The 24995-nt window shown below is 73.4% G+C and overlaps 5 protein-coding genes across 8 annotated transcripts in view; 2 read left to right on the top strand and 3 right to left on the bottom strand.

Moving 5' to 3' along the window:
- Positions 1–735: 735 nt before the first annotated feature.
- LOC142600279 (sphingomyelin phosphodiesterase 5-like) lies at positions 736–7273 on the bottom strand. 2 transcript variants are annotated; one of them, XM_075743076.1, is made up of 8 exons: positions 6716–7273; positions 2443–3435; positions 2266–2338; positions 2038–2178; positions 1864–1953; positions 1660–1723; positions 1059–1212; positions 736–985 (listed from the first exon to the last, which is right to left on the bottom strand). In XM_075743076.1, the coding sequence occupies exons 2-8, from the start codon at positions 3331–3333 to the stop codon at positions 890–892; spliced, it is 1509 nt and encodes a 502-aa protein (XP_075599191.1). In that variant the 5' UTR covers positions 3334–3435; positions 6716–7273; the 3' UTR covers positions 736–889. The 2 variants fall into 2 exon arrangements, with proteins under 2 accessions (XP_075599191.1, XP_075599190.1); XM_075743075.1 differs by lacking the exon at positions 6716–7273 and adding an exon at positions 5544–6181.
- A 614-nt stretch (positions 7274–7887) lies between these two features.
- Positions 7888–10810, bottom strand: SPATC1 (spermatogenesis and centriole associated 1). Its single transcript, XM_075747205.1, has 4 exons — positions 10046–10810; positions 9083–9436; positions 8347–8543; positions 7888–8217 (listed from the first exon to the last, which is right to left on the bottom strand). Exons 1-4 carry the CDS (start codon positions 10560–10562, stop codon positions 7894–7896), a joined length of 1392 nt encoding a protein of 463 aa, XP_075603320.1. The 5' UTR covers positions 10563–10810; the 3' UTR covers positions 7888–7893.
- A 1661-nt stretch (positions 10811–12471) lies between these two features.
- PLEC (plectin) overlaps positions 12472–24995 on the top strand; it is an 81333-nt gene continuing 68809 nt past the window's right edge. The window contains exon 1 of the mRNA XM_075743046.1: positions 12472–12476. The gene's annotated coding sequence lies outside the window, so the exon portion shown is untranslated. The remainder of the gene's footprint in view (positions 12477–24995) is intronic.
- GRINA (glutamate ionotropic receptor NMDA type subunit associated protein 1) lies at positions 13288–18439 on the bottom strand. Of its 3 annotated transcripts, none has more exons than XM_075743036.1 (7): positions 18343–18439; positions 15940–16304; positions 15232–15344; positions 14950–15150; positions 14690–14818; positions 14385–14528; positions 13288–14182 (listed from the first exon to the last, which is right to left on the bottom strand). In XM_075743036.1, the coding sequence occupies exons 2-7, from the start codon at positions 16277–16279 to the stop codon at positions 14033–14035; spliced, it is 1077 nt and encodes a 358-aa protein (XP_075599151.1). In that variant the 5' UTR covers positions 16280–16304; positions 18343–18439; the 3' UTR covers positions 13288–14032. The 3 variants fall into 3 exon arrangements, with proteins under 3 accessions (XP_075599151.1, XP_075599150.1, XP_075599152.1); XM_075743035.1 differs by having other exon boundaries at positions 15940–16307; positions 18343–18427; XM_075743037.1 differs by lacking the exon at positions 18343–18439 and adding an exon at positions 16847–16935 and having other exon boundaries at positions 15940–16307.
- Positions 16991–24950, top strand: PARP10 (poly(ADP-ribose) polymerase family member 10). Its single transcript, XM_075747206.1, has 12 exons — positions 16991–17281; positions 18741–18897; positions 19133–19292; positions 20355–20602; positions 21073–21306; positions 21485–22020; positions 22184–22396; positions 22531–22663; positions 22799–23728; positions 23873–24006; positions 24099–24273; positions 24383–24950. Exons 1-12 carry the CDS (start codon positions 16991–16993, stop codon positions 24685–24687), a joined length of 3516 nt encoding a protein of 1171 aa, XP_075603321.1. The 3' UTR covers positions 24688–24950.

The following is a 24995-nucleotide window of genomic DNA, read 5'->3' on the forward strand; positions in this document are numbered from 1 at the left end:
CGGCCCCTTCCCGCATGGCCGTGTGCGCGGCGGGGGCGTGATGGGGGGTCACTGCCGGGCAGCCCCCCCCACCCCGGGGGTCCCCACGCGGCAGAGCCCAGGGGTCCTCAGGGGGTGGTCCCTGTCACGCAGCTCCTGGGGTCCCCACAGTGTCATGTGTGTGTGTGTCCCCCATCTCTCCAGGCCCCTCTTGGTTTGGGGGGGCTGGTGTGGGGCTGGGACTGGCTCCCCGGGGGGCTGCGCAGGCCGGGGTCACCCTGGGCACTGGGGGGTCCTGGTGCGCTCCCCCCCCCCCGCCCGCTGCAGCACCCAATGTCCCCGGCAGCACCCAGTGCGCTGGGCAGCACCCAGCACCCCATGCAGCACCCAGTGCCCCAAATGGCTGGGGGGCTGTGGGATGGGGTGGGGGTGCAGGATGGGGATGGGGGGGGGGGTCCATCGCTGCGGTGGGGCTGTAGGACAGGATCGGGGTCTCGTCCCTGCCTGGACACGGGAGGGTGCAAGGGTGTGTGTGTGGGGGGCAGTGCCGGGTGTCACCGGTCGGTGGGTGCTGGGTGTCACCTCGCTCACCCCACGGGCGTGGGTCAGCCCCACCGCCCCCAAACCCCTGCAGTGGGGACCCCCCCCAACCCGCTCAGGGGGGGTCCGGCTGCCCCCTCGGTCCCTGCCCTGGCAATGGGGGGCAGCCCCCCACGCGCCGTGGGGCCGGCACAGCACCACCCGCTGCGCTCGAGGCCTTTATTTCGCTCCGGTTGGTAAAAGCCGCGGCTGGCGGCAGCTCTGCCGGACTGTGGGCTGCCAGCACCCTCCTGGTGCACCGGCGGGTCCCGACTCCCCGAGGTGTGCTGGTGCGGTTCCAGTGCCGGGGCGCTGCCCCGGCGCCGGCGGCTCAGGGGGACACGGGGGCCACGTCGAGCCGCAGGGCCAGGGGCAGGTGGTCGGAGCGGGCGGCCAGCTGGGTGATGAAGGAGACCCCCGCCACCTCCTGCGGGGGAGAGGGGCCGTCAGGGGGGCGCGGGCGACACGGGCACCCACCACCCTGCCGCGCCGGCGCTCACCGTCCGCAGCGGGAGGTCCCCGTGGTGCTGGCGGTACAGGATGTAATCCACGCGCCGGCCCTGCCAGGGACCGGGGGCCGCCGGGTCGGGCTGCCCGCTGCAGAGGATCGGGCCCGCCAGGTACTGCTGCCGCCCCGCCTGCTGCGAGAGCGTCCTGCGGAGCGGGGACGCGGTGTCACGGGGACGCGGTGGCACGGGGATGTGGTGGTATGGGGAGGTGGTGGCACAGGGACGTGGTGGCACAGGGACGTGGTGGTATGGCGACGCCGTGGAATGGAACATGGTGGCACAGGGACGCGGTGGCACGGGGACGCAGTGACGCAGGGATGCGGTGGCATGAGGCTGTGGTGGCACGGGGAGGTGGTGGCACGAGGACATTGTGCCATAGGGATGCGGTGGCATGGGGACATGGTGACGCGGGGACGCGGGGACATGGCAGCATGGGGGCACAGGGACGCAGCGACACGGGGCTGTGGTGGCACAGGGATGGAGGGACCCCCAGCCGCCAGTGTCCCCCTTCCCCGGGACAGGCCGGTTTGGCTGGAGCGTCCTTCCCCCCGGCCTGTCCCCCCGTCCCCCCCCGTGTCCCCGACCCCGTCACCTCTTCAGCTTCTCCGGGCTGGACACGGGCTCCTCGTAGATCTTCAGGTAGTTGAGCAGGGTGCCTGCGGGCGGGGACGGGGACGGCCGTGAGTGGGACCCCCACTGCGTCGCCCCCGCCGTGTCCCCCTCCCTCGGGGCTGGCGCTGCGGTGCCGGGGACCGGGGTGCTCCGGGGGGGGGATCGGGGGGGCGGCAGGTCCCACCTATGGCCCATGGCGCGTCCTGGCCGGGCCCCCGGCGGCACGGGTCGCGGTACACCTCGAAGAGCTGGTGCCTCTGGTTGAGCTGGTCACCTGCGGGAAGGGGGACACGTCTCCGCCGTCACCCCCCGGCCCCCCCCGCCCGCCCGCGCCCCCGCCCCCCCGCGTCCCCCCGACCTGTGGAGCAGTTGTCGAAGTTGAGGTCCCCGCAGAAGACGTCGAAGGCCACCACGTCCCCGCGCTGCTCCTGCGCCTCGCGGAAAAGCTGCAGCCAGCGCAGCCCCAGCGTCAGCTGCGCGTCCCGGATGGCGGCATCGGCTGCGGGGGGACGTGGCGTCACCGCCCGCCCCGGCACCACCGGGACCCCGCCCCGGGTGGGAGCACGACCCCCATCCCCCGCCTCACCTGCGGGCGCCTGCAGGTGGGTGCAGCCGATGTAGCCCACGACCCTCTGCCCCCGCGCCGAGCCCAGCAGCACCTGGGGACACGCGGCACACTCAGCCGGGAAATCCGGCAGGAGCAGGCAGCGCCCTGCCCGCTGCCCGCTGCCCGCTGCCCGCGCGGGTCGGGGGTCCCACTCACCTGGGCCATGAGCAGCCCCTTGGCGGCCAGGGCGTCCTCGCGGGCGCCGTTGGGGAAGGCGTGGTACTGCGCCGCCAGCACCGGGTAGCGGCTGGCCAGGAGGAGCCCGCTGCCGAGCACCTTCAGCCGGCCGCCCCGCAGCCCACGGGCACCCACCTCGGAGAGGACGTGCGGGTAGGTGCCGCCCAGCCACCGGCGCAGGCAGGCCGTGGCACCCGCGTCGAAGACCTCCTGCAGGCAGACGAAGTCGGTGTCCGCCGGGAAATGCTCGGACAGCACCGCCGGCACGGGATCGGCCGCTTCTCCCAGCACCTCCGCCGACACGCTGCCGGGGGGCCGCTCCGGGGTGCGGAGGGTCCCGCCGTAGTTGGCGTCGCCGTGCCACGGCTCAACCAGGCTGGCATCGGCGCCAGGGGGGTCCGGCGGCGCCGGGGCGAGGTGCCGGGCGATGTAGGCGGCACGTTGCGGCGTCTGCCCCAGGTTGCTGAACTTGGCCAGGCCGCTGGGCAGCAGGCAGACGTTGGCGCTGAGGAAGGTGAAGGTCCGGCGCTGCCGCAAGTCCCACGGCTCTGCCGGTGCCGTGCCCGCCGTGTACTGGTAGGCAAAGGGCCGCCGCATCGCCTGCACCGGCAGCCACAGCAGCAGCCCCGGCACGGCCAGGGGCAGCGAGAGCAGCAGCACCACGGCGTACGCCAGTCCGGCCAGCGCCTGCTTGGCGTAACCACAGCACCTCCCGCACCGTCTGCGCCGCTGCCGGCCCTGCTCCGCCGTGGTCTGGCGCAGGTCGAGGAGGTGGTTGACGGCCCAGAAGCTGGGGGTGAGCAGCCCCGAGGCCAGCCCGTCCAGGGCCGCCAGCGCCCGGCTGGGGAAGGGGGACTCCCGCAGCAGCATGGCGGGGGGGGTGCCGGGGAGCCGGGGTGCCGGGCAGGGGGCGGAGGGGGAGCGCGGCGTCCCCCTGCTCCCGCTCGGGAGCTCCGGCGCTGCCGGCACAACCTGTGGGAGAGAGACCCTGGGTCAGGGGTGGCGGGGACGGCACGGCCAGGAGCGGGACCCCCCCCCCATCCCGGCTGCCGCGGCCGAGCTGGCACCGTGGGAACTTCCCGCGGCCGGGACCGTCCCACGCGTCCCTGGGCTCTGCCGGCAGCGCGGCGAAAGCACCTGCAGGGTGCGGGGGGGTGGCACGGCTGACGGGGCTGCTGGCCCCCTCCACATCCTCGCGGGGTCCCCGGGACCCCCAAAGCCACCTCAGGCAGCTTCAGGTGGGGGAGGCACCCTGGAGCCGGGTGGCATCTCCCCCCGGTGCTGCCGGCCCCTTCGGTCCTGCCCGGTGGCCCCGGCACCAGCCGCCCCCACCCCCTGCGCTGGCTCCTGTCCCCCCCCCGTGCCCTGTGGCTGCCCATCCCTGGGACCACCCTGCGGCCACCCACTCACCTGCCCGCCGGGCTCGGGGGGCCAGGGGCTGCCGTCCCCCACGCCGCCGTCCCCCGGAGCCCTGCCGGCTGCCGGCACGGCACACGACTGAGCCGCGGCGAGGTGAGTCCCGGCGAGGCCAGGACCGGCCGGCCTGGCCCAACGGGTTCCCCGGCGCCTCTGTACCCCGCGGCCGCGCCACCGGCCCGGAACCAGCTCCTCAGCCTGACACCCCACGCCACGCCGCCCGCCTCCTCCTGCCCCTTCACCCGGGGCCCGGTGACTCCTGCCTGACTCCTGCCTGACTCCTGCCTGACTCTGCAGCCCCACGCAGCCAGGCAGCCCGGCCGTCCTGCCCTCCCGCGCCTGCTCCCAGTGTGGGATGGTGCTGCGCTCTGGGGGCACCAGGGATGCTGGGCATGCTGGGGTCACTGGGATTACTGGGGTCACTGGAGATACTGGGGTCAGTGGGGTCACTGAGGACACAGGGGTCAGTGGGGTCACTGGGGTCACTGGGGTCACTGGGATTACTGGGGTCACTGGAGATACTGGGGTCAGTGGGGTCACTGAGGACACAGGGGTCAGTGGGGTCACTGGGGTCACTGGGATTACTGGGGTCACTGGAGATACTGGGGTCAGTGGGGTCACTGAGGACACAGGGGTCAGTGGGGGTACTGGGGTCACTGGGGTCACTGGGGATGCTGGTGCGGTGGAGCCTTGGGGTGCCCCTGGCTGGGGGCTCTGGGCTCCCCCCGGCCGTGGGGCTGCCCCACACTCCCCCACCAGCCCGGAGCTCTCAGCTGTGGCTGCTCCAGCCCCGTCCCGTCCCGAGACACCGGCTGCGGCACCAGGAGCCGTTTGTGGCCGCGCGGGCGGGCGGCATCCCCGGCCTGGCAGTGGGACCTCAGCTCCGTGCCCCCTCCTGCCATGGGGGTCCCCCAGGCAGCATCCCTGGGGGGGTTCCCCCCACTCCAGGGCACGGCTGTGGGGCAGAGTGCCCACCCTGTCGGCCCCGGCTCCGTGCCCGGCTCTGCTCCGCGGGGAGAGCCTGGCACATCCCTCTGCCCCACGGCACGCGCGGCAGCGGGTGACTCAGCCCAGGTCCCGGCACTTCCCGGCCGCCCGGGCATCCCTGACTCCCACGGGAAGGTAATTTGCCATCACGGGAACGTGAGTGTGTTGGGCCTGGCTGGGAGCGGCACCGCGGCCACGCCGGGGTCACCGCACACCCTGGCCCTCACGCGGAGGGGTTTGGTGCAGGCAGCTGCCACATGCATCGACCCCCGGCGCTGGCGGGGCCGGCGGGTTCTGCCCTGGCACCAGGGGCAGCCGGCAGCGGGCAGCAGCATCGTGCCCACGGTGCTGGCAGCAGCAACGGGCATTGTCCCGCGGTGCTGGCACCTTTGTCCCGGCACACGGGGCCCTTGGGGGCTGTGTTTGCCCAGCGGCCGGCTCCGGAGGGCGTGACGGCCGAGCCCTCCCTGCCGCTGGGTGCTGCCTTCGGTGGCCGGGGGGGCGAGCGGCACTGTGCTCTGGTGCTGCCGGTGCCGCTCCCTTCCCCGAGGGACAGGCAGGCCCCAGGCTGCCGGCGCTGGCTCCCTGCCCGTGCCGGGTCCCTGACCGTGCCGTCCCACCTCTGCCACCCATGCCGCTCCCTGGGGCCGCGCCACATCCTGCGTCCCCCCGCTCACCTCCGTGCCCCGCGGCACTGGGGGCCATCGCCAGTGGCACCAACGCCTCGGCCACTCTGGAGGGGCCAGCACTGCCGCCACCGCCGTCGGCTCACCGCCACCTTCCGCTCGGGGCCACCGCTTGCTCGGGGCCACCGCAGGCTCAGCACACCGCTGGCTCGGCACACCGCTGCCGGCACCGGGAGCTCAACAGGTCACAAACATCCACCCGCAGCCGGGCCAGACCACGGTCTAATTAGTGCCGGCCCCGGCCGTGCCCAGCTGCCATCCGCCCCGGGCCGGCCGGCCACATTCCTGCCACGGGTGCGTGGCAAACACCACCTGCCTCTGCCGGCCCCGGTAGCCCCCAGCTCCCACCTCCGTGCCAGGCCGCTGGCCGTGCCGCCAGCCGCGTGCTGGGGCGCCGCGGGCCGGGCAGGGTGCGGGCAGGGGTCAGGCAGCACGGCGGGCAGGGGAGCTGGCGGCCGCCGAGCTGCTGGCGCTGCACCTTGCCCGGCCGGTGAACACCCACGACTGGTTTTCCCAGGGCTGTAACCCCTTGTCTGCCGCATCCTGCCGGCACGGCTCGCAGGCATGCCTGGCGCTCACCGAACCGGGCAGGAAGCTGCGGTCAACAAGGATGAGGAGGGGAAGGTCAAGCGAGGAGGGGTCACAGCCACCTCCGCCGGCGCCTCGGGGCCGAGCCACCCTGCCTGAACCCACCACGGCGCTGCCCGACCCCTGCCGTGGCACTGGATGGGGGGCAGACTCTGGTGGTGATGGGGATGCCTGGGGGCCCCCAAACCCCACAGGTCCCCCCCCCCCCCAGCAGCACCCACCCCTCTGCTCGGGGAGCCTTCGCCCATGCCGCCCTCCCAGCCGTTGCCGTTGCCTTCCGGCTGTGCCGGTGCTGGGGGGGGGCAGGCAGCAGGGTACTCCCCCCCGCTCTCCTTCCCCCGGCCCCAGTCCCGGTGCACCCGGTGTCTCCCGCCCTGGGGAAGGCAAACTTCCCGGCTCCAGCTCTGCGCCGGTGGCAATGCCGGCTGCACGGGGTCATGCGTGGTGGGCAGAAGCGGCTGAGGCACCTCCGGCACGACGGCTGCGCCCTGGCTGGCCTGAACCTGTGGTACTGACCCCCCCCCCTCCTTGCACAGACCCCCAGCACGGGGCTCCACGCTGCCCCCCCCACCTACCTGGGTGCTGGGTCGTGCTCCCGCCTGAGGAACACCGGTTCTGCTGGCACGGCACGGCACAGCCCGGCGCGGCAGGTGGTTTCCCTCTGTGGTGATTGGCCCTGAGCTTCTCTTTTCTGCTGCCACTTCCCCTCACCGCTGGCAGCAAGTGGCCCCCAGACTGCAGGCAAGGAGGGGTGTCCCCCCCCGCACCCCCACACTCCGGCCCAGGCCCCTCTGCCGCTGCGGGCTCCCCAGTCCCCGAATCCCCCAGCACAGCCCCTCTGCTGGCACTCCAGCACCCCGGCACACCCCGGCATCAGGGTCCCAGCCGGCCATGGTGAGACCCCCGCAAAGGCCCTGGCCCGGCCGTGCCGCTGGGCGGGGGGGGGGACGTTGGTGGCGCATCCCGGGTAGGGGCAGAAGGGGCCGAGGGCACCTCCCCTCCGCAGCTTCCCCCACCGCGGCACCACGGGCATCCAGGATGCCGATTCTCAGCCCTCACTTCCGCATCTGACCAACTTCCCCTGACCGCAACTGAAAGCAAAAGATCCTCGACTGCACTATGAACTCCTTCTCCCCGGCACCGCTACCTGCACCCCGGTATGGCTGCCTGCACCTCCGCATGGCTGCCCGCACCTCTGTATGGCTGCCTGCACCTCTGTATGGCTGCCTGCACCTCTGTATGGCTGCCTGCACCTTGGTATGGCTGCCTGCACCTCCGTATGGCTGCCTGCACCTCTGTATGGCTGCCTGCACTCCGGTATGGCTGCCTGCACCTCCGTATGGCTGCCTGCACCTCCGTATGGCTGCCTGCACCTTGGTATGGCTGCCTGCACCTCCGTATGGCTGCCTGCACCTCTGTATGGCTGCCTGCACCTCCGTATGGCTGCCTGCACCTCCGTATGGCTGCCTGCACCTTGGTATGGCTGCCTGCACCTCCGTATGGCTGCCTGCACCTTGGTATGGCTGCCTGCACCTTGGTATGGCTGCCTGCACTCCGGTATGGCTGCCTGCACCCCAGCACTGGTGCCCATCACGGGGGTGTCCCCAAGCAGGAGCAGCAGCGGTGACGGTGGCACTCATGGTGCCCGCGGTGCCCACCGGAGTTACCATGGCAGATGAGGGTGAGGGTGCCGGAGCAGGTTTATTGCACAGTGTTGGGCTCTGGCGGGCGGTGTGGGTGCCGGCACAGCCGCTCACCAGAGGAAGAGGGGCTGCCCGTCGTCCTGCGCCAGCTCCTGCAGGCACTCCAGCAACACCATCGTGTCCGGCTGCAGCGCCAGCGGCACCGTCTCGGCCACCACGTGGCGCAGGAAGGCCAGGCTGCGGTGGGAGCGGGCGTCAGGGCCGGCCGGCTCCGGCAGGATGCCGTAGGTGTTGACGAGGGACTCGGCGAAGGCCGGGTGCACCGCAGGGCTGTAGCCCAGCGCCCGTAGCCGCCCCATCAGGGTGACGTAGCGCCGGGCCGCGGCGGCACAGCGCTGCTCATCGAAGGCTGCCGGCATGGTGCTGAGGGCGGTCTGCAGGGAGAGGTGGGCAGGGTCAGCCCCTCAGCACCCATGGGTGCCTGAGCAGAAGGGGACCGGGGTGCACCGGGTTGCGGCCGCAGGCACCGTGCCCGGCTCCCCGGCTCAGCTGTACCAACGTACCGCCATGATCTTCTCGGGGATGTTGGCGACGGTGAAGCCATAGAGCCGGGTGCGGTCGGGGAAGACGCTGGCGAGGATGCGGCGGTCCAGCTGGAAGGCGATCTCGCCCACCAGCTGCTCCCACACCAGCTGCCGGCCATCTGCGGGAGCTGCCGGTGTCGGGCGCTTACCCCTGCCCCGGGACCGACCCTGCGCTGCTGCCCCCCCCACATCCCCCATGGCCCCCCCACATCCCCCATGGCCCCCCCCACAGCCCCCATGGCCCCCCCCGATGTCCCCCACGGCCCCCCCCGATGTCCCCCGTGCCCCTGCTGCCCCGGGGACCAGGCCAGGCCTTGCTGCTGCTGCCCGGTGCTGGGGGTCCCAGTGCCGGGGGCCCGGGGGGGGGGTGGGTTGCAAACACCAGCACGCCGGCTTTGCCGGGCAGGGGTGGGGCAGGCTGGTTTGGCACGTGCCAGCTCTCCGGCGCAGAGACGCCATGTGCCGGATTTGCAGGAGGGAAAAGCCGGCGTGCCGGCTCTGCCGGCGCAGAGGCTAACGGTGCCGCAGGGTCCCCGGGGCGGCTGCTGCTCCCCGCTTTTCCTACGTGGCCGCCGGCACAAGGCAGCTGCAGCCCCTCGCCCGGGACCTCGCTGTCCCCTCCCAGCCACGGAGCTGGTGGGAGTGGGGGGGTCATGGGGACGCAGAACCCCGGGGGTGCCGCACACCTCGCCGGTGCCGGAGCCCTGGCCCTCACCTCGTGGGCTGGAGCTCTGCGGCTGCTCCCGGCTGGAGGCGAGCCGGTCGGCATCACGGGCCGCCTTCCGCCAGGGCTCCTTGTGCCGGCCGGCCGGAGGCTGCAGGTCCGGTGGCTGCGGCTCCGCCGAAGTGGGGGGCAGCGGGAGGGGGGATGGGGGGATCCCGGCCCCCGGCCCCTGCAGGTCCAACAGCCGCAGGCTGGGGCCGCTCGGCTCCGGCACAGGAGAGTCCCGCGGCGGCTCGGGGGGCTGCCGGCGGCCAGCGTGGCGGCTGGCGGGGACGAAGCGGTCCAGGGGGCAGGAGAGGCAGCGGCTGTCGGGGCTGGGGCTGCCGAGCGCGGTCACTGGAAGGGCTGCCAGGACAAGGACGGCCATCGCAGTCCCGGCAGTGCTGGGGGGGGGGCTGTGCCGCATGCCCACCCTGCACACCGCACCCCCACAGCTCCCGGCCAGGCAGCCAGGGACCACACACAACCACGGGAGGCACGAGGCCACCGCGGAGGGATGGGATGGGATGGGGATGGGATGGGGATGGGATGGGGATGGGGATGGGGATGGGATGGGATGGGGATGGGGATGGGATGGGATGGGATGGGGATGGGATGGGGATGGGGATGGGATGGGATGGGGATGGGATGGGATGGGATGGGGATGGGATGGGATGGGGATGGGGATGGGATGGGGATGGGGATGGGATGGGATGGGATGGGGATGGGATGGGGATGGGATGGGGATGGGATGGGGATGGGGATGGGGATGGGGATGGGGATGGGGATGGGGATGGGATGGGGATGGGATGGGGATGGGATGGGGATGGGATGGGGATGGGATGGGGATGGGGATGGGGATGGGGATGGGGATGGGATGGGATGGGGATGGGGATGGGGATGGGATGGGGATGGGGATGGGATCCCCTCCCAAGAGCTTTGGCATCAGAGCCCCCCCAGACCCCCCCCTAATACTTCTGCTCCCGGTGACAGGCCAAAACACCCCGGTGCTGACATCGGTGCCGCTTGGCGTGGGCAGTGGTGTGGGTAACGGCGTGGGCAGCATTCTGTCCTGGGGCTGCTGGTCCTGGAGGGGTTCCCGGGGGCAGGTCCGGAAGATCAGGCTCTGCTCCAGGGGTGCCAGCTCCCAGTCGGGGCTGTTGGCTGCAGGAGAGGGGGGGATGTTCACAGCCGCGGTGCCCACCTCCGGCCCGGCATCACCACAGGGGCCACCCGTTCCCCCACCTGGGCTGGGGAAGGTGAAGCGTCCCCCACTGGAGGCGTGGGCGAGGGGGGGCGCGGAGCCAGGTGCCGTGCCGTGCTGGCTGTGCACGAGGCGCCGCAGGGGCCTCTGCTCCTTGAGCCGCCCCACCACCCGCGTCAGCTCCTCGTTCTCCGCCAGCAGCGCCTGGATCTCGCGCCGCAACTGGTCGTAGCAGGCAAAGACCGAGACCCCCGCGCGTGGCGGGCGGCCGCCGGGCACCGGCTCCATGGCAGCCCCTGGCACCAGGCTGTGCCGCTCACGCCGATATGCGTCCCATGCCGGGCAGCAGCGCCATGGCCAGGGGCGAGGGAAGGCCCGTGGCTTGCCGCGGAACACCGGCACCACGGCTGGTTCCGAGGGGATGTCACAGAGGGACGCGCTGTGTCCCCCCCCCCCCAGCCCCTCGTCATGCGGCTGTGGGAGTCGACGCCCCTGGCACCATGGTGCTCCGCCCCGGCACGCACCCGTTCGACCGCCGTGAGGATGGTACGGTGGGCACCCGGTGGCAGCGGGGCGCGGGGGGAGGCGTGGGCGAGGGTCGGGCAGCGGGCAGGCAGGGGGGAGGGCTGCACCCCCTGTCCTGCCCGATTTTGGCCGTGCTGCGGCTGCTATGGGTGCCATGTCCCAGCCGCGCTCGCAGCCGGTGGCCAGTCTCACCGTGCGGCAGCGTCGCCGGGCACAGGGTGATCCTTGCGCGACACGGGGGATGCGTGGTGGGGGCTCCATCTCCATCCCCCTCCTTTCACGGTTGCAGGACCCCCCCAGCGCCAGCCCCCCGGGCAGCCGGGGCCGTGCTGCGGCGGGTGCCGTGCCAGCGGCACGCTGGCGCATGAGGGGCTGTTATGGGGGGCCTGGCCCAGCCCCTCCTGCTGCTGGGATGCCCGGGAAGGCTGCGCTGGCAGCGCCTTGCCGTACTCCTGCTCCGTGGAGAGCCTGACCAGCTCCGTCTTCTCCGCGGCCATCTCGTCCGACAGCACCGCCAGTTCGCCAGCCCCGTGCTGCCCCAGTGCCGAGGGGCCGGTGGAGGAGACTCTCAGCGCCGTGCTGGCGTCCTGCTGGCTCAGTGCCGGGGCGGCCATCGACCGCCGCTCCTTCATCGCCAGCGGCCTGGCCTCCCAGCTGCCGGAGGAGCTCCTGTGCCAGCAGCTGCCGGGGGTTGAGCCGGGGCCGAGAGCAGGCCCTGAAGAGTGGTGCCGCACCACCACCACCACCTCCTCCCTGGAGAGGCTGCGCCGGCACGACCACCACTTCCAGCGGACCAAGGTGTGCTTCCAGGAGCAGGGCTGGGTGCCGGCTGCCGGGACGGACCGGGACATCAAGGTGACACCGTGCCACGGCCAGCCCTGGGAATGCCGGTGCGAGGGGGGCCAGGACCAGGGCAGCAGGGCGCAGCCGTGCCGCGAGGCCTGCGGGCACCTCTGCCGTGGCGTGGCCTGGCACACCACCCACGGCTGCTGCGCCCGGGTGGAGGCAGTGAGCAGCGCCGCATCCCACCCCTCCCGCAAGCCCTGTGGTGATCGTGGGCACGGCCGGGGTCCCGCCGGCCAGCCTCCCCTGCCCCACGCCGGCACCTGGGCCCTAGCGCGGAGTGGCCCCCTCCGCGCCTGGCAGTGACCGGAGAAGTGCCGGGGCTCCCCATGGGATGCGCCAGCAGCCCGGCCAGCCCACGGCACAGCAAGCGTCCCCAGGCATGGCCAGACCTCCCGCGCCAGCACCGCCTGTGCTGTGCTGAGCCCCGAGATCTGGCACTGCCGGGGAGCTGCCAGCTCTGTGCCCAGGGCAGGCAGGGAGCCTCCCTGGGAGCCGGAGCCCGCCTGGCAGCCCCGCGCCCACCAGGTAGGCATCAGTGTGCCGGCCCGGCGTGGACCACTGTCCGTGGCCGGGCGCAGCCCTTGCCCTCTGGCACGGGAGCCCCTTGCCGCGGCACCGCCATTTCCCTGCCTCTTCCCCCCCAATCTGCAGGGCCCTGCCAAGACGCTGCGCTGCTGTGACGGGGAGCTGGCACACGACTGCGGCTCAGCGCCGGGCTGCCCACCGGGCTGGTGGAGCCGGGGCAGTGGCAGGGAGGAGCCGCGTTCCTGGGAGCGAGCGGGAAAGCGGGATGTAGCCCGGAGCCACCATGGCCGCCGCGAGCGGGAGGAGATGCCAATGCTGGAGAGCTGGAGCCGGGGCCAGGAGCCCAGCGGGCAGCGGCAGGAGGACGGCGAGCAGCAGCCCCCAGCCCCGGCGCGCGGGGGGTGCCCAGAGTGGGACGCCAGCCCCTGCCCCGGCACCACCAACACGGTGCGGGTCATCGCCAGGTCCTTTGAGCTCAGGGCCCAGCAGGACGCGGCGCGAGGCGAGAGGGAGCGGCAGGCCTGGCGCTGCCGAGGGGCCGGGGCTACCGACGGGCCCCCCCAGGAGCCCCCCGACTGCTCCGGGGGCCAGGGCTGGCTGCCGGCAGAGGAGCGTGGCACAGCTGGGGCACAGGCAGCAACCAATCCCTGCCGGGGCGGCACAGCCGGAAGCCATGATGGCGAGGAGGGCAGGCGGCATGGCGGGAGCAGCCGAGCTCCCCGGTGCTAAATAAATCCCTGCCGGCGGCCACACGCTGCCGAGGCTGGATCGCCACGGGGACATGGGAGATGGGTGACACGGGAGACGGGTGACACGGGTGGGTGCCTGCCTGCAGCGACACCCCCAGCTCCAAAAGGCTGCAGCACCCTCTGCGGGTGCTTCTCCACCGCTGCTGCTGCCTGTGGGCAGGGCCTGCCTGCCTGCCTGCCTGCCTCTGGGGGCAGGTGGGGGGGTCGGGGGCAGGCAGGCAGGAAGAGCCCTGGGGACAGCGGCCACGGGGACAACCCTGTCCCCAAAGGACGGGGCAGGGGGGGTGCCCTGCCTGCAGTGGGGGCCCTGCCTGCGTCGGGGGGCCCTGCCTGCAGTGGGGGGGGAAAGGAGCCGGAGGCAGCAGAGCTGACCTAGACGGAGGTTTATTAACAGCAGGAGCTGGAGCCACAGAACGGGGCGAGAACGGAGCCTTGGCCGCACAGGGAGGGGGCCGGGGCCGGGAACCCCCCCGCTGCCTGGGCAGGGACGGGCAGGGACGGGCAGGGACGGCAGCTCGGGCCCTGGGAGGGGGCCAGGTCCCAGAGCGGGGAGCCCCCCCCTGTGCGCCCCGGGTGGCGGGACCCTGCCCTCAGCCCTGCCTGTGGCCGGGGGGGGGGCCGGGGGGGGCCGCCGGCACTGACCCTGCCTGCGCAGCCGGGGGGGCGGCGGGGGCAGCGCGTGCGGGGGGAGCAGGACAGAGGGGTGAGCTCCACCGCGGGTGGGGGGAGAAAGTGCTTCCAGTCCGCGTTCAACGCAAGGGGGGGGCAAAGGCCGTATTCACAGCGGGGGGGGCGCGGGGGCTGCGGGGGGGGCAGGAGGGGCAGCGGGCGGCTGCACACCCCGGCGGGCAGGAGGCAGGCAGGCAGGCAGGCAGGCAGGCCCGCCTCGCTCCCGGCAAGGGGACAGAGCTGCCACCCGGGGACCCTCCTGCCTCAGGGACCCCCCCGTGTCCCCCCCCGGCCCGGCGAGCCCCTGGGGGAGGTGGCCGGGGTGAAAGAAACTCTACCGGGAGAACCGACGACGGGTGCGATGAGAACACCAAACAAAACCGGCTACGGGGAGGGGGGGGCACGAACCGAGATGGGTGCCGTGGGGCGGGGGGTGGGGGGCCGCTACTCCTTGGCCCGGCCGATGATGGCCAGGATGTAGAGGAAGATGTTGATGATGTCTGTGTAGAGGTTGAGGGCGGCGAAGACGTACTCCTCGGGGCTGAGGGCCAGCTGCTTGTTCCCCAGGATCATCTGCGTGTCCACCGCCAGGAACTGCGAGGGACGGGGTGTCGGGGGGGGGCACACCGCTGGGCGGGGGGTGGGGGGAGCCCAGCGGCACCCCACGCAGCCGAGCGGCCACCCCACAAGCAGGTCCTGTGCCCCCCACGCATGGCCCGAGCCCCCCCAGATCTGGCAGACGGCTCGGGCCCCCCCCCGGGGAGGCAGGGGAGGATGGGGCCCCCCCAGCACTTACGCAGGTGAAGAGCAGGGCCCCCAGGGAAGCGTAGATGATGTCCATGATGCGGTTCCGGATGAAGATGCAGAGGATAGAGAAGACGATGAGGACGACGAGGCAGATGATGAGCACGCCCCGGCAGGAGGTGAAGTCGTACTTGGTCTGCGGGGCAGGGGAGAGCAAGGTGGGGGGGCCGTACACCTGGTTCAGAGCCCCCAGCACCAGCTGGGAGCCAGGGGAGTCGTACATCCAGTTGGGAGCCCCCCAGCAGGGAGCCAGAGAGGGGGGTGTCACCCAGCCACCCGCCCACCCTCCGAGCTGACCTGCAGGGAGAAGATGACGACAGTGAAGCAGACGACGACGGTGATGCCCACAGCCATGATGACGGCATCGGTGTTGTAGAAGCTGGCGATCATCCCCACCATGTAGGACAGGCTGACGGTCAAGATGGACTGGGGAGCAGACGGGCACCGCGTCACACCGGATCGGCCGCCCCCCCACCGCTTTGCCGCCCGCCGCCGGGTCCCTGGGGCCGGGACTGCCGAAGCCGTGGCTGAGCCCGCCGCCCCAGCACGGTGCTTACCAGAGCCACCAGGTTCCAGGGGTGTTTGCGGCGGAAATCCCCACAGCAGCTGAGGACGATGAGGGAGATGAAGAAGACGGCGTAGGAGACGTAGTATGTCCAGACATTGCGCCGCACGAAGCCCTTCACGCCTTTCACGAAGGTGAAGATGGCCACGAAGGCGAAGGTGACAGTCAGCTGCAGGGTGAGCACCAGGAAGACCTGGGGGACGGGACGGGATGGGTCACCACAGGCACCCGAAATCCCCACTCCCCCCTGGAAGCACCCCCGGGCGAGTCCCACCTTGCGGATGAAGGCCTGCCGGATGCTCTTGTCGTCCCAGTGCGCAGTGGGGAAGTCCTGGTTGTCATAGTAGGAGGGTGGCCCGTCCTCGTGGTAAGTGCTGTGCAGGGGGGCTGCGGGGAGAGGGGGGCGGCTGAGGGGGCTGGGGGGGGCTGCCTGCACCGCCGCACCACGCCGAGTCCCTGTCCTAGGGCCTGCCTGCCCCTGCCCGCTGCGGCAGCCGCTCACCGACTCGGATGACCATGGTGCCCGGTCTCCACAGCCCACGGTGGGCCCTGGCTCCGGCTGGCAGCGGCGAGGGAAGAGGAGAGACGGGGCTGAAGGGGCCGGGGGGGCCCCAGGGGAGCGGAGCTTGGTGCCCCCCAAATCCGGGCTTCATGCCGGCGTCCCCACCGAGCCAACGGCTCTGGGGGCTGTCCCCCCTCCCGCGGACAGAGGCACCCCAGGCTTGTGTTTGGAGGCTCCCAGGGCAGCACCTCCCCCAGGACCCCCGCAGCCCCACTTGGGCACCCTGAGCTGTGCTACCAGCCGGACCCCCCCTTGCCTGCCTGTGCTGGCCACGTGGCTGGACCTGCCCCTGCCTGGCCAAAATGGGGCCAGCGCCACCGAAATGGGGCCCTCCCTGCGGTGACCCCCCCCAGGGCTGCCGTCAGAGCCCCCAGCCCAGGACAGAGCCCCCCCCGCACCCCCCTGAGCCCTGTTACTTACAGTCTTGGTCCCCGGGGACCATGGGCTGCGGCTGGGCGTACGGCGGCTGGGCGTAGGGGCCCTGGGGGTATGGCCCCGGCGGGGGGTACGGCCCAGGGGGGTACGGCCCCGGGGGGTACGGCCCCGGGGGGGGGTATGCCCCGGCAGGGGGGTACGGCCCGGCAGGGGGGTACGGCCCCGGCCCCTGCGGGAAGCCCGGCTGGTTGTAGGGCGCTGGGGCGAACTGGGGCTGGGGGTAGGGGGTGGTGGGGTAGGCGGGCTGGGCGTAGGCCGGGGGGGCCATCGGCTGCTGCCCCGAGAAGCCCTCGTCCGTCACCAGGAAGCTCTTCTCGTGGGACATCTTCCCCCGGCGGGCTGCCGCCGCTCTGCTGCCGGAGGGGGGAGAGGGGGTCAGAACCCCAGACATCACCCCCCCACACACCATCAGCCCCCCCTGCAGCCATCACCCCCCCGGCCATCACCCCCTGCCACCATCGGCCCCCCCCCCAGCCATCACCCCCCCTCCGCCACCACCCCCTCGCACCCCCCCTGGCCCCTCTTCCCCACACCCCGTCAGTCTGGGGGTTCCCTGGGGGTTCCTGGGGGTTCCCCCCCCCCCCGGGCTCCCGGCACAAGATGGCTGCCGGCGGCAGGGCCGTTGCCATGGCGACACCGCCGTGGCTGCCCCGAACCGGGCCCTGCGGGAGGCCTCGGCCATGGCGGTGGCCGGGGGCCGCGGTGGTGAAGCCGGCAGCCCCTCGCCGCCAGCCCCGCTCCCTGCCGCTGCCTCCACCGGACCGGCACGGCCGGAGCACCGGGGTCCAGCCACAGCCGGCACCCGCCGGCGGCGTGGGCTGCCCCGGCCAGAGGTGACCGCCGGCGAGGAGCGGGACCGGCAACGGTGCCGTGCTGGAACCCACGGCCCTACCTCCGGCAGCGGCCGGCCAGCGGGGCTGCGGCGGCGGGGGTTAGCCGCGGGCAGCGGGGGTTAGCCGCGGGCACCGGAGCCGCCCCTGTTCCAGACACCGATTCTGTGCGGAGCCTGGGATTACAAAACCAGGCGGCCTTGGGAATGGCGGCTGCGGCCCTGCGCGGTGATCGCTCGCTGCCAGCGCAGGTGATAAACGCGGCCTGGCAGGCAGCGGGGACAGGCAGCTGCCCGCAGGGCTGGCAGCTGTCAGGCAGAGCCCCGGGCCAGCCCTGCGCAATCCCGTGCCGCGGCTGGCGGGATGCGCCGGAGCCGGTGCCGCCGCGAAGCGCCGGTGACCCCGGGCACGGGGCTGCCCGCGGCTGGCGCCAGCGCCAAGGCCCGGCCAAGCGACAGCCCGCGTGGCCGGTGGCGCAACCGAAGCCGGCCGCTCGCGTGACGCCCCGGCCCGGTGCCACGGGCCTCCAGGAGCGATGGGGGGGTGGTGGCTCTGCCCTGCGGCACCGTGGCCACGGGCACGTGTCCCCTGGCACAGCAAGGGGCCACCAGCCTGGACCCCCCCGGGGGAGGGCAGGGACCCCGCTCGTGGGCAGCGCTGTGGGGGCACGGAGCGTGGACGGAACTCCCCGGGCTACAGACAGCACCGGGGGCACGCTGCATGGGGGGGCACCCCATGGCGGGCTGTGTGGCATGGGGGCACCCTGCATGGGGTACAGGGGGGGCATGAGGCATGGGGGGTGCGTTGCATGGGGGTGCAGGGTGCTTATGGCACGGGGGGCACAGTGCAGGGGGTGCGGGCAGCATGGGGGGCACCCCACGGTGGGGGCGTGTGGCATAGGGTGCAGGGTGCTTATAGCACGGGGGTGCGTGGGGGGACCCTGCGTGGGGTACGGGGGGTGCATGCAGCATGGGGGGGGCACCCCATATGGGGGGGCACAGGGCACATACAGCATGGGGAGGGGGGGGCACAGCACAGGGCACGGGGTGCTCACGGCACGGGGGGTACGGGGTGCACGGCACACGGGGCGCACGCTGCAGACGCAGCCGGGGCTGCGGGGTGGGGGGGTGGGGGGGGGTACCCGCCGCCCCCGGTTTTTCCCGGGAGCCTCCTTAAGCGGCTTTCCCGGTAATGCCCACCGCGGCCTATTTACGGCAGCAGCAATCCTAATCCCGCTCGGGGCGGGGGGGGGCCGGCATAGAGCCCCACCCGGTGACCACGGGAGCGGGACCCCGAGCGGGACGGGACGGGCCGCAGTGCGGCCCGTCCCGTCCCGCTCGGGGTTCCGCTCCCGCCGCCCCGTACCCCCCCCCCCCGGCCCCGTTCGCTGCGGAATGCGGCAGAGCAGTGCGGGGGGGGGGACGGGACGGGACGGACGGGACACCGCGCTCAGAGCCGGCATTGTGGCCTCCGTTCCCCACCACCACCTCAATTCCCCCCCCCCCACCTCCGGTACACCGCGATATCCATCCATCCCCCCCCCCCGGTAACCGCTCACCGGGCCGGGCCGTGCGGCAGCGCTGGCGCCGCTCCTCTCCGCTCTGGGCGGGGCCTGCCGGGAGGGGCGGGGCTTGGGGAGGGGCGGGGTTAAAGCAGTGCAGGGAATCGCCTGTTATTGGGCGTGGCCCTGAGGGATAGGCGGGGCTAGAGCGGCAGAGCCTATGGATTGGCTCCGCCCTCCTCGGGCAGTCTGGGGCGGGGTCAGCGAGGAGGGGAGTGGCCGCGTGGAGGGACGGGGCGCCCCCGTGTGGCGGCAGAGAGGCTTCGACGCGGGGGGGGGGGGCGGGGCGGCGCGTGGGCTGCCCGTCCCTGCCCGTCCCTGCCCGTCCCCCCTCCCCTCCCCCCCCCGCCCAGAAACGGGTTTTTCTCCTGGTTTTCCCCGTATCACGCGCCAAGGGTGGGTCCCGTGTCCCCGTGTCACGCGTGGGGCCGGTCCCGTGTCCCCCCGCCCCACGAGGCTCCACCCCCCCCCCAGCACTTCCCGTTCCCGGCCCGGCTCCCCCCGGCCCGTTTCGGTTTCGTTTCTGTGCGGGGCGGAGCCGAGCAGCGCCTGGTGCGTGGGGGGGGGGGGGGCGCGGGACTGCGTGGGGTCCTGCCCCACGGCGGGGGGGGGGGGAGGAGGGTCCTGCCCCGGGGGCTGGGGACCAGGGCGGGTGTGGGCGCACCGGGGGGGTCCTTGGTGTGGGGATGGGGGGGGGGGGGGGGGGTTGCGGTCACGCGTGGGTGGGTGGGCAGGGACGGGGGGGTGTCGTGTGGTGTGTGTCCCCCCCCAATGTGCGTGTGGGCAGATGGCAGAGCGGGTGCTGGAGGTGGGGGGCGTCCCCCCCGGCACAGAGGAGGAGCTGGTGGTCCTGTACTTCGAGAGCCGGCGGCACTCGGGGGGGGGCCCGGTCCAGAGCTGCCAGCGCCTCGGGCCCCTCTTCTTCCTCACCTTCGAGAGCCCCCGGGGTGAGCGCGGGGGGCAGGCCTAACTGGGAGCACTGGGGGGGGGCAGGCCTAACTGGGAGCACTGGGGGGGGGGGCAGGCCTAACTGGGAGCACTGGGGGGGGGGCAGGCCTAACTGGGAGCACTGGGACGGGGGGGGCAGGCCTAACTGGGAGCACTGGGGAGGGGGGCAGAGGGGGCAGGCCTAACTGGGAGCACTGGGACGGGGGGGGGCAGGCCTAACTGGGAGCACTGGGGAGGGGGGCAGAGGGGGCAGGCCTAACTGGGAGCACTGGGGGGGGGGCAGGCCTAACTGGGAGCACTGGGGAGGGGGGCAGAGGGGGCAGGCCTAACTGGGAGCACTGGGGGGGGGGCAGGCCTAACTGGGAGCACTGGGGAGGGGTGCAGAGGGGGCAGTCCTAACTGGGAGTACTGGGATGGGGTGCAGGGGGGACCCAGTCCTAACTGGGAGCACTGGGGGGGGGGAGCAGTCCTAATTGGGAGCACTGGGAGGGGGGGCAGGCCTAACTGGGAGCACTGGGGAGGGGTGCAGGGGGGTACCCAGTCCTAACTGGGAGCACTGGGGAGGGGTGCAGGGGGGGCAGTCCTAACTGGGAGCACTGGGAGGGGGTGCAAAGAGGTACCCAGTCCTAACTGGGAGCACTGGGAGGGGGGGCAGGCCTAACTGGGAGCACTGGGAGGGGGTGCAAAGGGGTACCCAGTACTAACTGGGAGCACTGGGAGGGGGGGCAGGAGGGGACCTAGTACTAACTGGGAGCACTGGGAGGAGGGGCAGGCCTAACTGGGAGCACTGGGGAGGGGTGCAGGGGGGTACCCAGTCCTAACTGGGAGCACTGGGAGGGGGTGCAGGGGGGACCCAGTCCCAACGCGGAGCACTGGGGGGGGCTGTGGAGGGGGCCAGTCCCAGCTGGGGGCACTGGGATGGGGTACGGGGCACCCCACCCCCCGGGAGCACTGGTGGGCGGTGCGGTGCCCCCCAGGGGTTCCCAGCACGGGGCAGGGTGCAGGGTGGGCGCGGGCGCTGCCCCCCCGGTGACGCCCGTTTACCCCCCCCTTCCCCACAGACGCCCAGAACATCCTGGCCCGCAGCACCCACCGGCTGGGGGGGTCGGAGCTGGGGGTGCGCCCTGCCCCCCCCTGGGACCCCACCCGCCTGCTGCTGCGGGGCCTCGGCCCCCTGCCCCCCCCCCCGAGCTGCTGGAGCCGCATCTGGAGCCGCTGCTGGGACGCCCCCGCGGTGACTTCGGCTTGTGCCGGGGCCCGGCACCCAGCTGGGCGCTGCTGCGCCTGCGGGACCCCATCACCCCCCAAGGTGGGCCGGGGGGGGGGGAGGGCATCGCCCCGGGACGGGGGGCACCGCGCTCCTCTCACTGCGGTGCAGTGCTGGCGCCGGGACCACCGGGGCGGCGTTTTGGGGTGCGGGGTCTGCGGTGCAGCGCTGGCGCCGGGACCACCGGGGCGGCGTTTTGGGGTGCGGGGTCTGTGGCACTCCTTGGCATCCAGGCGCAGCAGGGCGGTGTTTTGGGGTGGCCAGCTCGGCACAGGGCCGGTGCTGCCGGGTGCCACAGCCCCTTATCCCCGCTGCGGGTGGCCAGTGGTGCCGGTGAGCCGGGGCCGGTCGGTGCTGGGGTCCTGCCAGGGGTGAATGGCTGCGGGGGGGCTCCTGGCAGTTCCCCCCTGCCAGGTCCGGTGACAAACGGTGCCGTCGGGGTGGCTGAAGGGGCTTCCATCCCCCGTCTGCCGCCGGGGCCGTGGGGGTCACCGCCGCCCCTGTTCTGGCAGAGTTTGCGGCAGCGGAGCAGCGGGTGCAGCGGCGGGGGCTGGAGGGGGTCGCGCTGGCCCTGCTGCGGCTGCCGCAGACCACCAGCGTGCTGGTGCGGGCCGAGGCGCCGGGGCTGAGCCGCGACCTGCTGGAGCTCTACTTCGAGAACCGGCGCAGCGGGGGCGGCAGCGTGCGGGCGGTGCGGCTGCTGCCGGGGGGCCAGGCCGCCGTCGTCACCTTCCAGGAGCCGGCAGGTGAGCGGTGGTGAGTGGGATCCCCCCTCCGGCGCTGCCCCGGCCGGCTGCCGGTGCCGAGCTTTGGCCGCCCTGCCCCATCCTGCCGGTGCCGTGGCTGGGGCGAGGGCAGGGCCGGGGGCCGGGGGTGCCGGGGTGGCGGTGCTCGGCCGCCGGCTGCCCGTCCTGTCCCCTCCAGCGGCGGAGCGGGTGCTGCAGAGGCCCCACCGGCTGCAGGACATGGCGCTGGCCCTCGCCCCCCACTACCCCTTCCTGGAGTCGCTGGACGGGGACGCGGCCCCCCCGCCGGACGCAGACCTCTCGCCGGACACGGCAACCCTGCCAGACGCGGCCGCCCCACCACGCACGGCCCCGCCGGACACGTTCCCCTCACCGGGCACAGCCCCCCTGCCAGACACGGCCCCGCCAGCCCCTGCCAGCCCCAACGCCTGCCCGGAGGTGGCAGAGCCGGCAGAGCCGCGGGCGCTGAGCCCAGTGCCGGGGGAGCCGCGGGCTGCCTTCCCGGGCAGGGACGAGCACACGGAGAGGGATGAGGACGTGGCCAGCCAGCGCCAGGAGCAGGCGGCGTCGGTGGCGTCGGCGCAGGACGAGGCGCTGGTGCCGGCAGAGCCGGGAGCGCTGCGCTACTTGCAGCGGCACTACCAGGACCTGCTGGCCAGCATCCCCGAGGTGTCTCTGCTGCCGCTGGAGGGGGAGGACATCGCCGGCTTGCGGGTGAGCTGCGGGCAGGGGTGCAGGCAGGGCTCTGTGCCGTCGGCTCCCACCTCCCCTTCCTCGCCACGCCGGCCGGCAGCGGGTCTGGCACCCAGCAGCGAGGTCTGCTGGCGCGGCGGTGCCGACACGGCGGGCAGGCCCTGACCCCGGCCCTCACCGGCAGGTGCGAGGGGAAACGGGCCGGTGCCGGGCCGCGGCCGATTTCCTGCAGAGCCTGCTGGGCACCGTGGGCTCACAGACCGTGACGCTGCGGTATCCCGGCGTCGCCCGCTTCCTGCGGGACGAGGGTGGGCAGAGCATCCTCCGGCAGCTGGAGAGCCGCTTCCAGTGCGTCATCGACCTGGACGGCGTCCACTGGAGCCCCCCGGACCCCCAGGTGCAGCCGGCGCCCGCCCTGAGCAGGGAGGGTGGGGAGCCGGCATCGGAGCCGCCGAGAGGTGGGTGCCGCCGCGCCGGTCCCTGCCGCGTGTGCGGCTCCGGTGACAGCGTCCTGTCGCTCTGTCCCCGCAGCCGGAGCTGGTGGAGCTTCTCCCCCCGAGCTGCCGCCGGGGCTCCCTGCCTGCGGTGCTGCGCTCCCGGCACCCGCACCCGCTCGATGATGCCGACGGTGCCGCCGACGGGGACGGGCTTCACTCCCACATAGGTGAGGGGCGGTGTGGGGTGAGGGGGCTGCTCCGGCAACCGGTCTTGCGGTGCCGTGGTGGAAGGGGGCCACGGGTGCCGGTGCCCTCCCGTGCCGCGGTCGGGGTCGTGGTTGACGCCTTGCTCCTCCCTGCAGAGGAGATCAAGGAGCTGCTGGCGGTGCTGCGCACCGACGACGGGGAGCCCGCGCTGAAAGCCGGCGACATCCCCGGTGACGAGCAGGGCCCTGACGCCGAGCCCCTCGCCGTGGCCGACGGGGACGTCACCGGGGAGATGCCGCTGGGAGAGCAGGGGGCTGGCAGGGAGGAGGAGGAGGCGCAGATGGTGCTGGCCATCCAGCGCTCCATGGACAGCACGCGGCGCGAGGAAGAGGAGCTGGCGCGTGCCACCGCGCTCTCCCTCCGCTCCTACCACGAGGAGCAGCGGGCAGCGCCCGGCACACGAGGGGAGGAGGAGGAGGAGGGGGAGGAAGATGCCGGGCTCCTGGCCGCGCTGGAGGCCTCCCTGGAGGAGGCTCTGCCGGCGGCGGACACGGCGCAGGTGACGCTGTTCTCCTCCTTCGAGCGGGACGTGGCCGCGGTGCCGCGGGAGCTGGAGCAGGCGCTGGAGGGGCGGCTGCGGGTGGAGGAGGTGGAGAGCGAGTGTCTGCGGGCGCTGCCGGCTGCCTGCCGCCGCTGCCTGACCTTCCTGCAGCGCAAGCACGCCGTGCGCCTCTGCCTGCGCGACGGCACCGCCACGCTGAGCGGCTTCGCCGAGTACACCGCCGCCGCCGCCGGCGAGCTCGCCCTCCTGCTCCAGCGGCTGCCGCAGCCGGAGCGCGGCCCCCCCGCCGCCGCGTGCTGGGTGCGCTGGGACCCCTCCGGCACCGCCGTCCCCTACTCCGCCGAGGCCTCGGCGCTGCTGGAGCGGGCCTGGCTGTGCCGGGAGCGCAGGCTGGACCTGCTGCTGGACGGCCGGCCCTTCACCATCAACTTTGAGCGGATGGAGGAGTATGACATCAGCAACGCCCGCGCCGTGGCCATTTCCCGCAGCCAGCCCCCGACCGAGAGCGCCCGCCGCCTGCTTGGTGAGTACCGCTGCCCCCGGCATCGCCGCCGTCGTGCCGCGCAAGTGGGACGGTGCCGCGGGGCCAGTCCTGCCCCGCCACGGGGGTCCCCTGCCCGGGGAGGTGCCGTGCCATGCCGGCGTTCACCGGGGCTGTGTCCGGCAGGGCTGGAGGCGCTGGGCCTGGAGGAGGAGGTGAGGCTGATGCCTCTGGCCGAGGATTCGGAGGAGTTCTGCGACACCGTGCGCCATTTCTACGAGACGCTGGAGGAGCTGCACGGCAAGATCAGCATCATCAAGGTGAGTCCCGGCGGCGCCGGCGCGTGGGACGCAGGAGCCCGGCCGTGGTGTCCCCGCGGCAGAGCCCCGGACGCTGCGGTGCTGCCCGGCAGGTGGAGAAGCTGATCCACCCGCTGCTGTACAAGCAGTACCAGCTGAAGAAGGCCAGCATGGAGAAGGCCTGCGCCGGCGGCGCGGTGGAGCAGATCCTCTTCCACGGCACCACCGAGACCTCCAGCCGCGAGATCTGCTTGCACGGCTTCAACCGCAGCTTCTGCGGCAAGAACGGTGAGCGCCAGTGCCGGGTGCCGATCCGGGCGTGCTGCCACCGGCACGCGCCCCCCATCCCGTCCCGGCACTGCGGTCTGACCCCCCTGTCCCCCCCGCCGCCCCGCAGCCGCTCTCTACGGGCTCGGCGTGTACTTCGCGGTGCAGGCGGCGGTCTCGGTGCAGGAGCAGTACTCGCCGCGCAGCGCCGACGGCAGCAAGTACGTCTTCGTGGCCAAGGTGCTGACCGGGCAGTACGCGGTGGGGGCACAGGGGCTGCGGGCCCCCCCGCTGCGGGAGGGGGCCGGGGCCCCCCTGCGGTATGACAGCGTGGTGGACAACCCCCTCCAGCCCGCCATCTTCGTCATCTTCAACGACACCCAGGCCTACCCCCAGTACCTCATCACCTGCCGCCACCACGGGGGCCCCCCCTGAGCCCCCCGGCACCCACCGACCCGGCACACCGGCCCTGCCTGGGGGGGCACGGGGGTCCCTGCCCCGGGGGTGCGGGGGTCCCCCCACCTTGCCCAGGACAGGGTATTGGGGGCTGGGGGGTCCCTGCCCCGGGGGCTCGAGTGGAGGGGTGCCCCCCCGGGGGACTCTCCTCCAACCCTGGGGGGTGCGGGAGGACTCGGGGTCACCAGTGCCGCAAGTGCCCCGAGAGAAAACCGGGAATAAAGTTGGAGCTTTTCCCTGTGTCCAGGAGTGGGGGGGCTGCGGCTGGGGGGGGCTGTTGGGTTGGG

This window comes from Balearica regulorum, chromosome 2 (assembly GCF_011004875.1).
Source record: "Balearica regulorum gibbericeps isolate bBalReg1 chromosome 2, bBalReg1.pri, whole genome shotgun sequence".
Lineage (NCBI taxonomy): Eukaryota > Metazoa > Chordata > Aves > Gruiformes > Gruidae > Balearica > Balearica regulorum.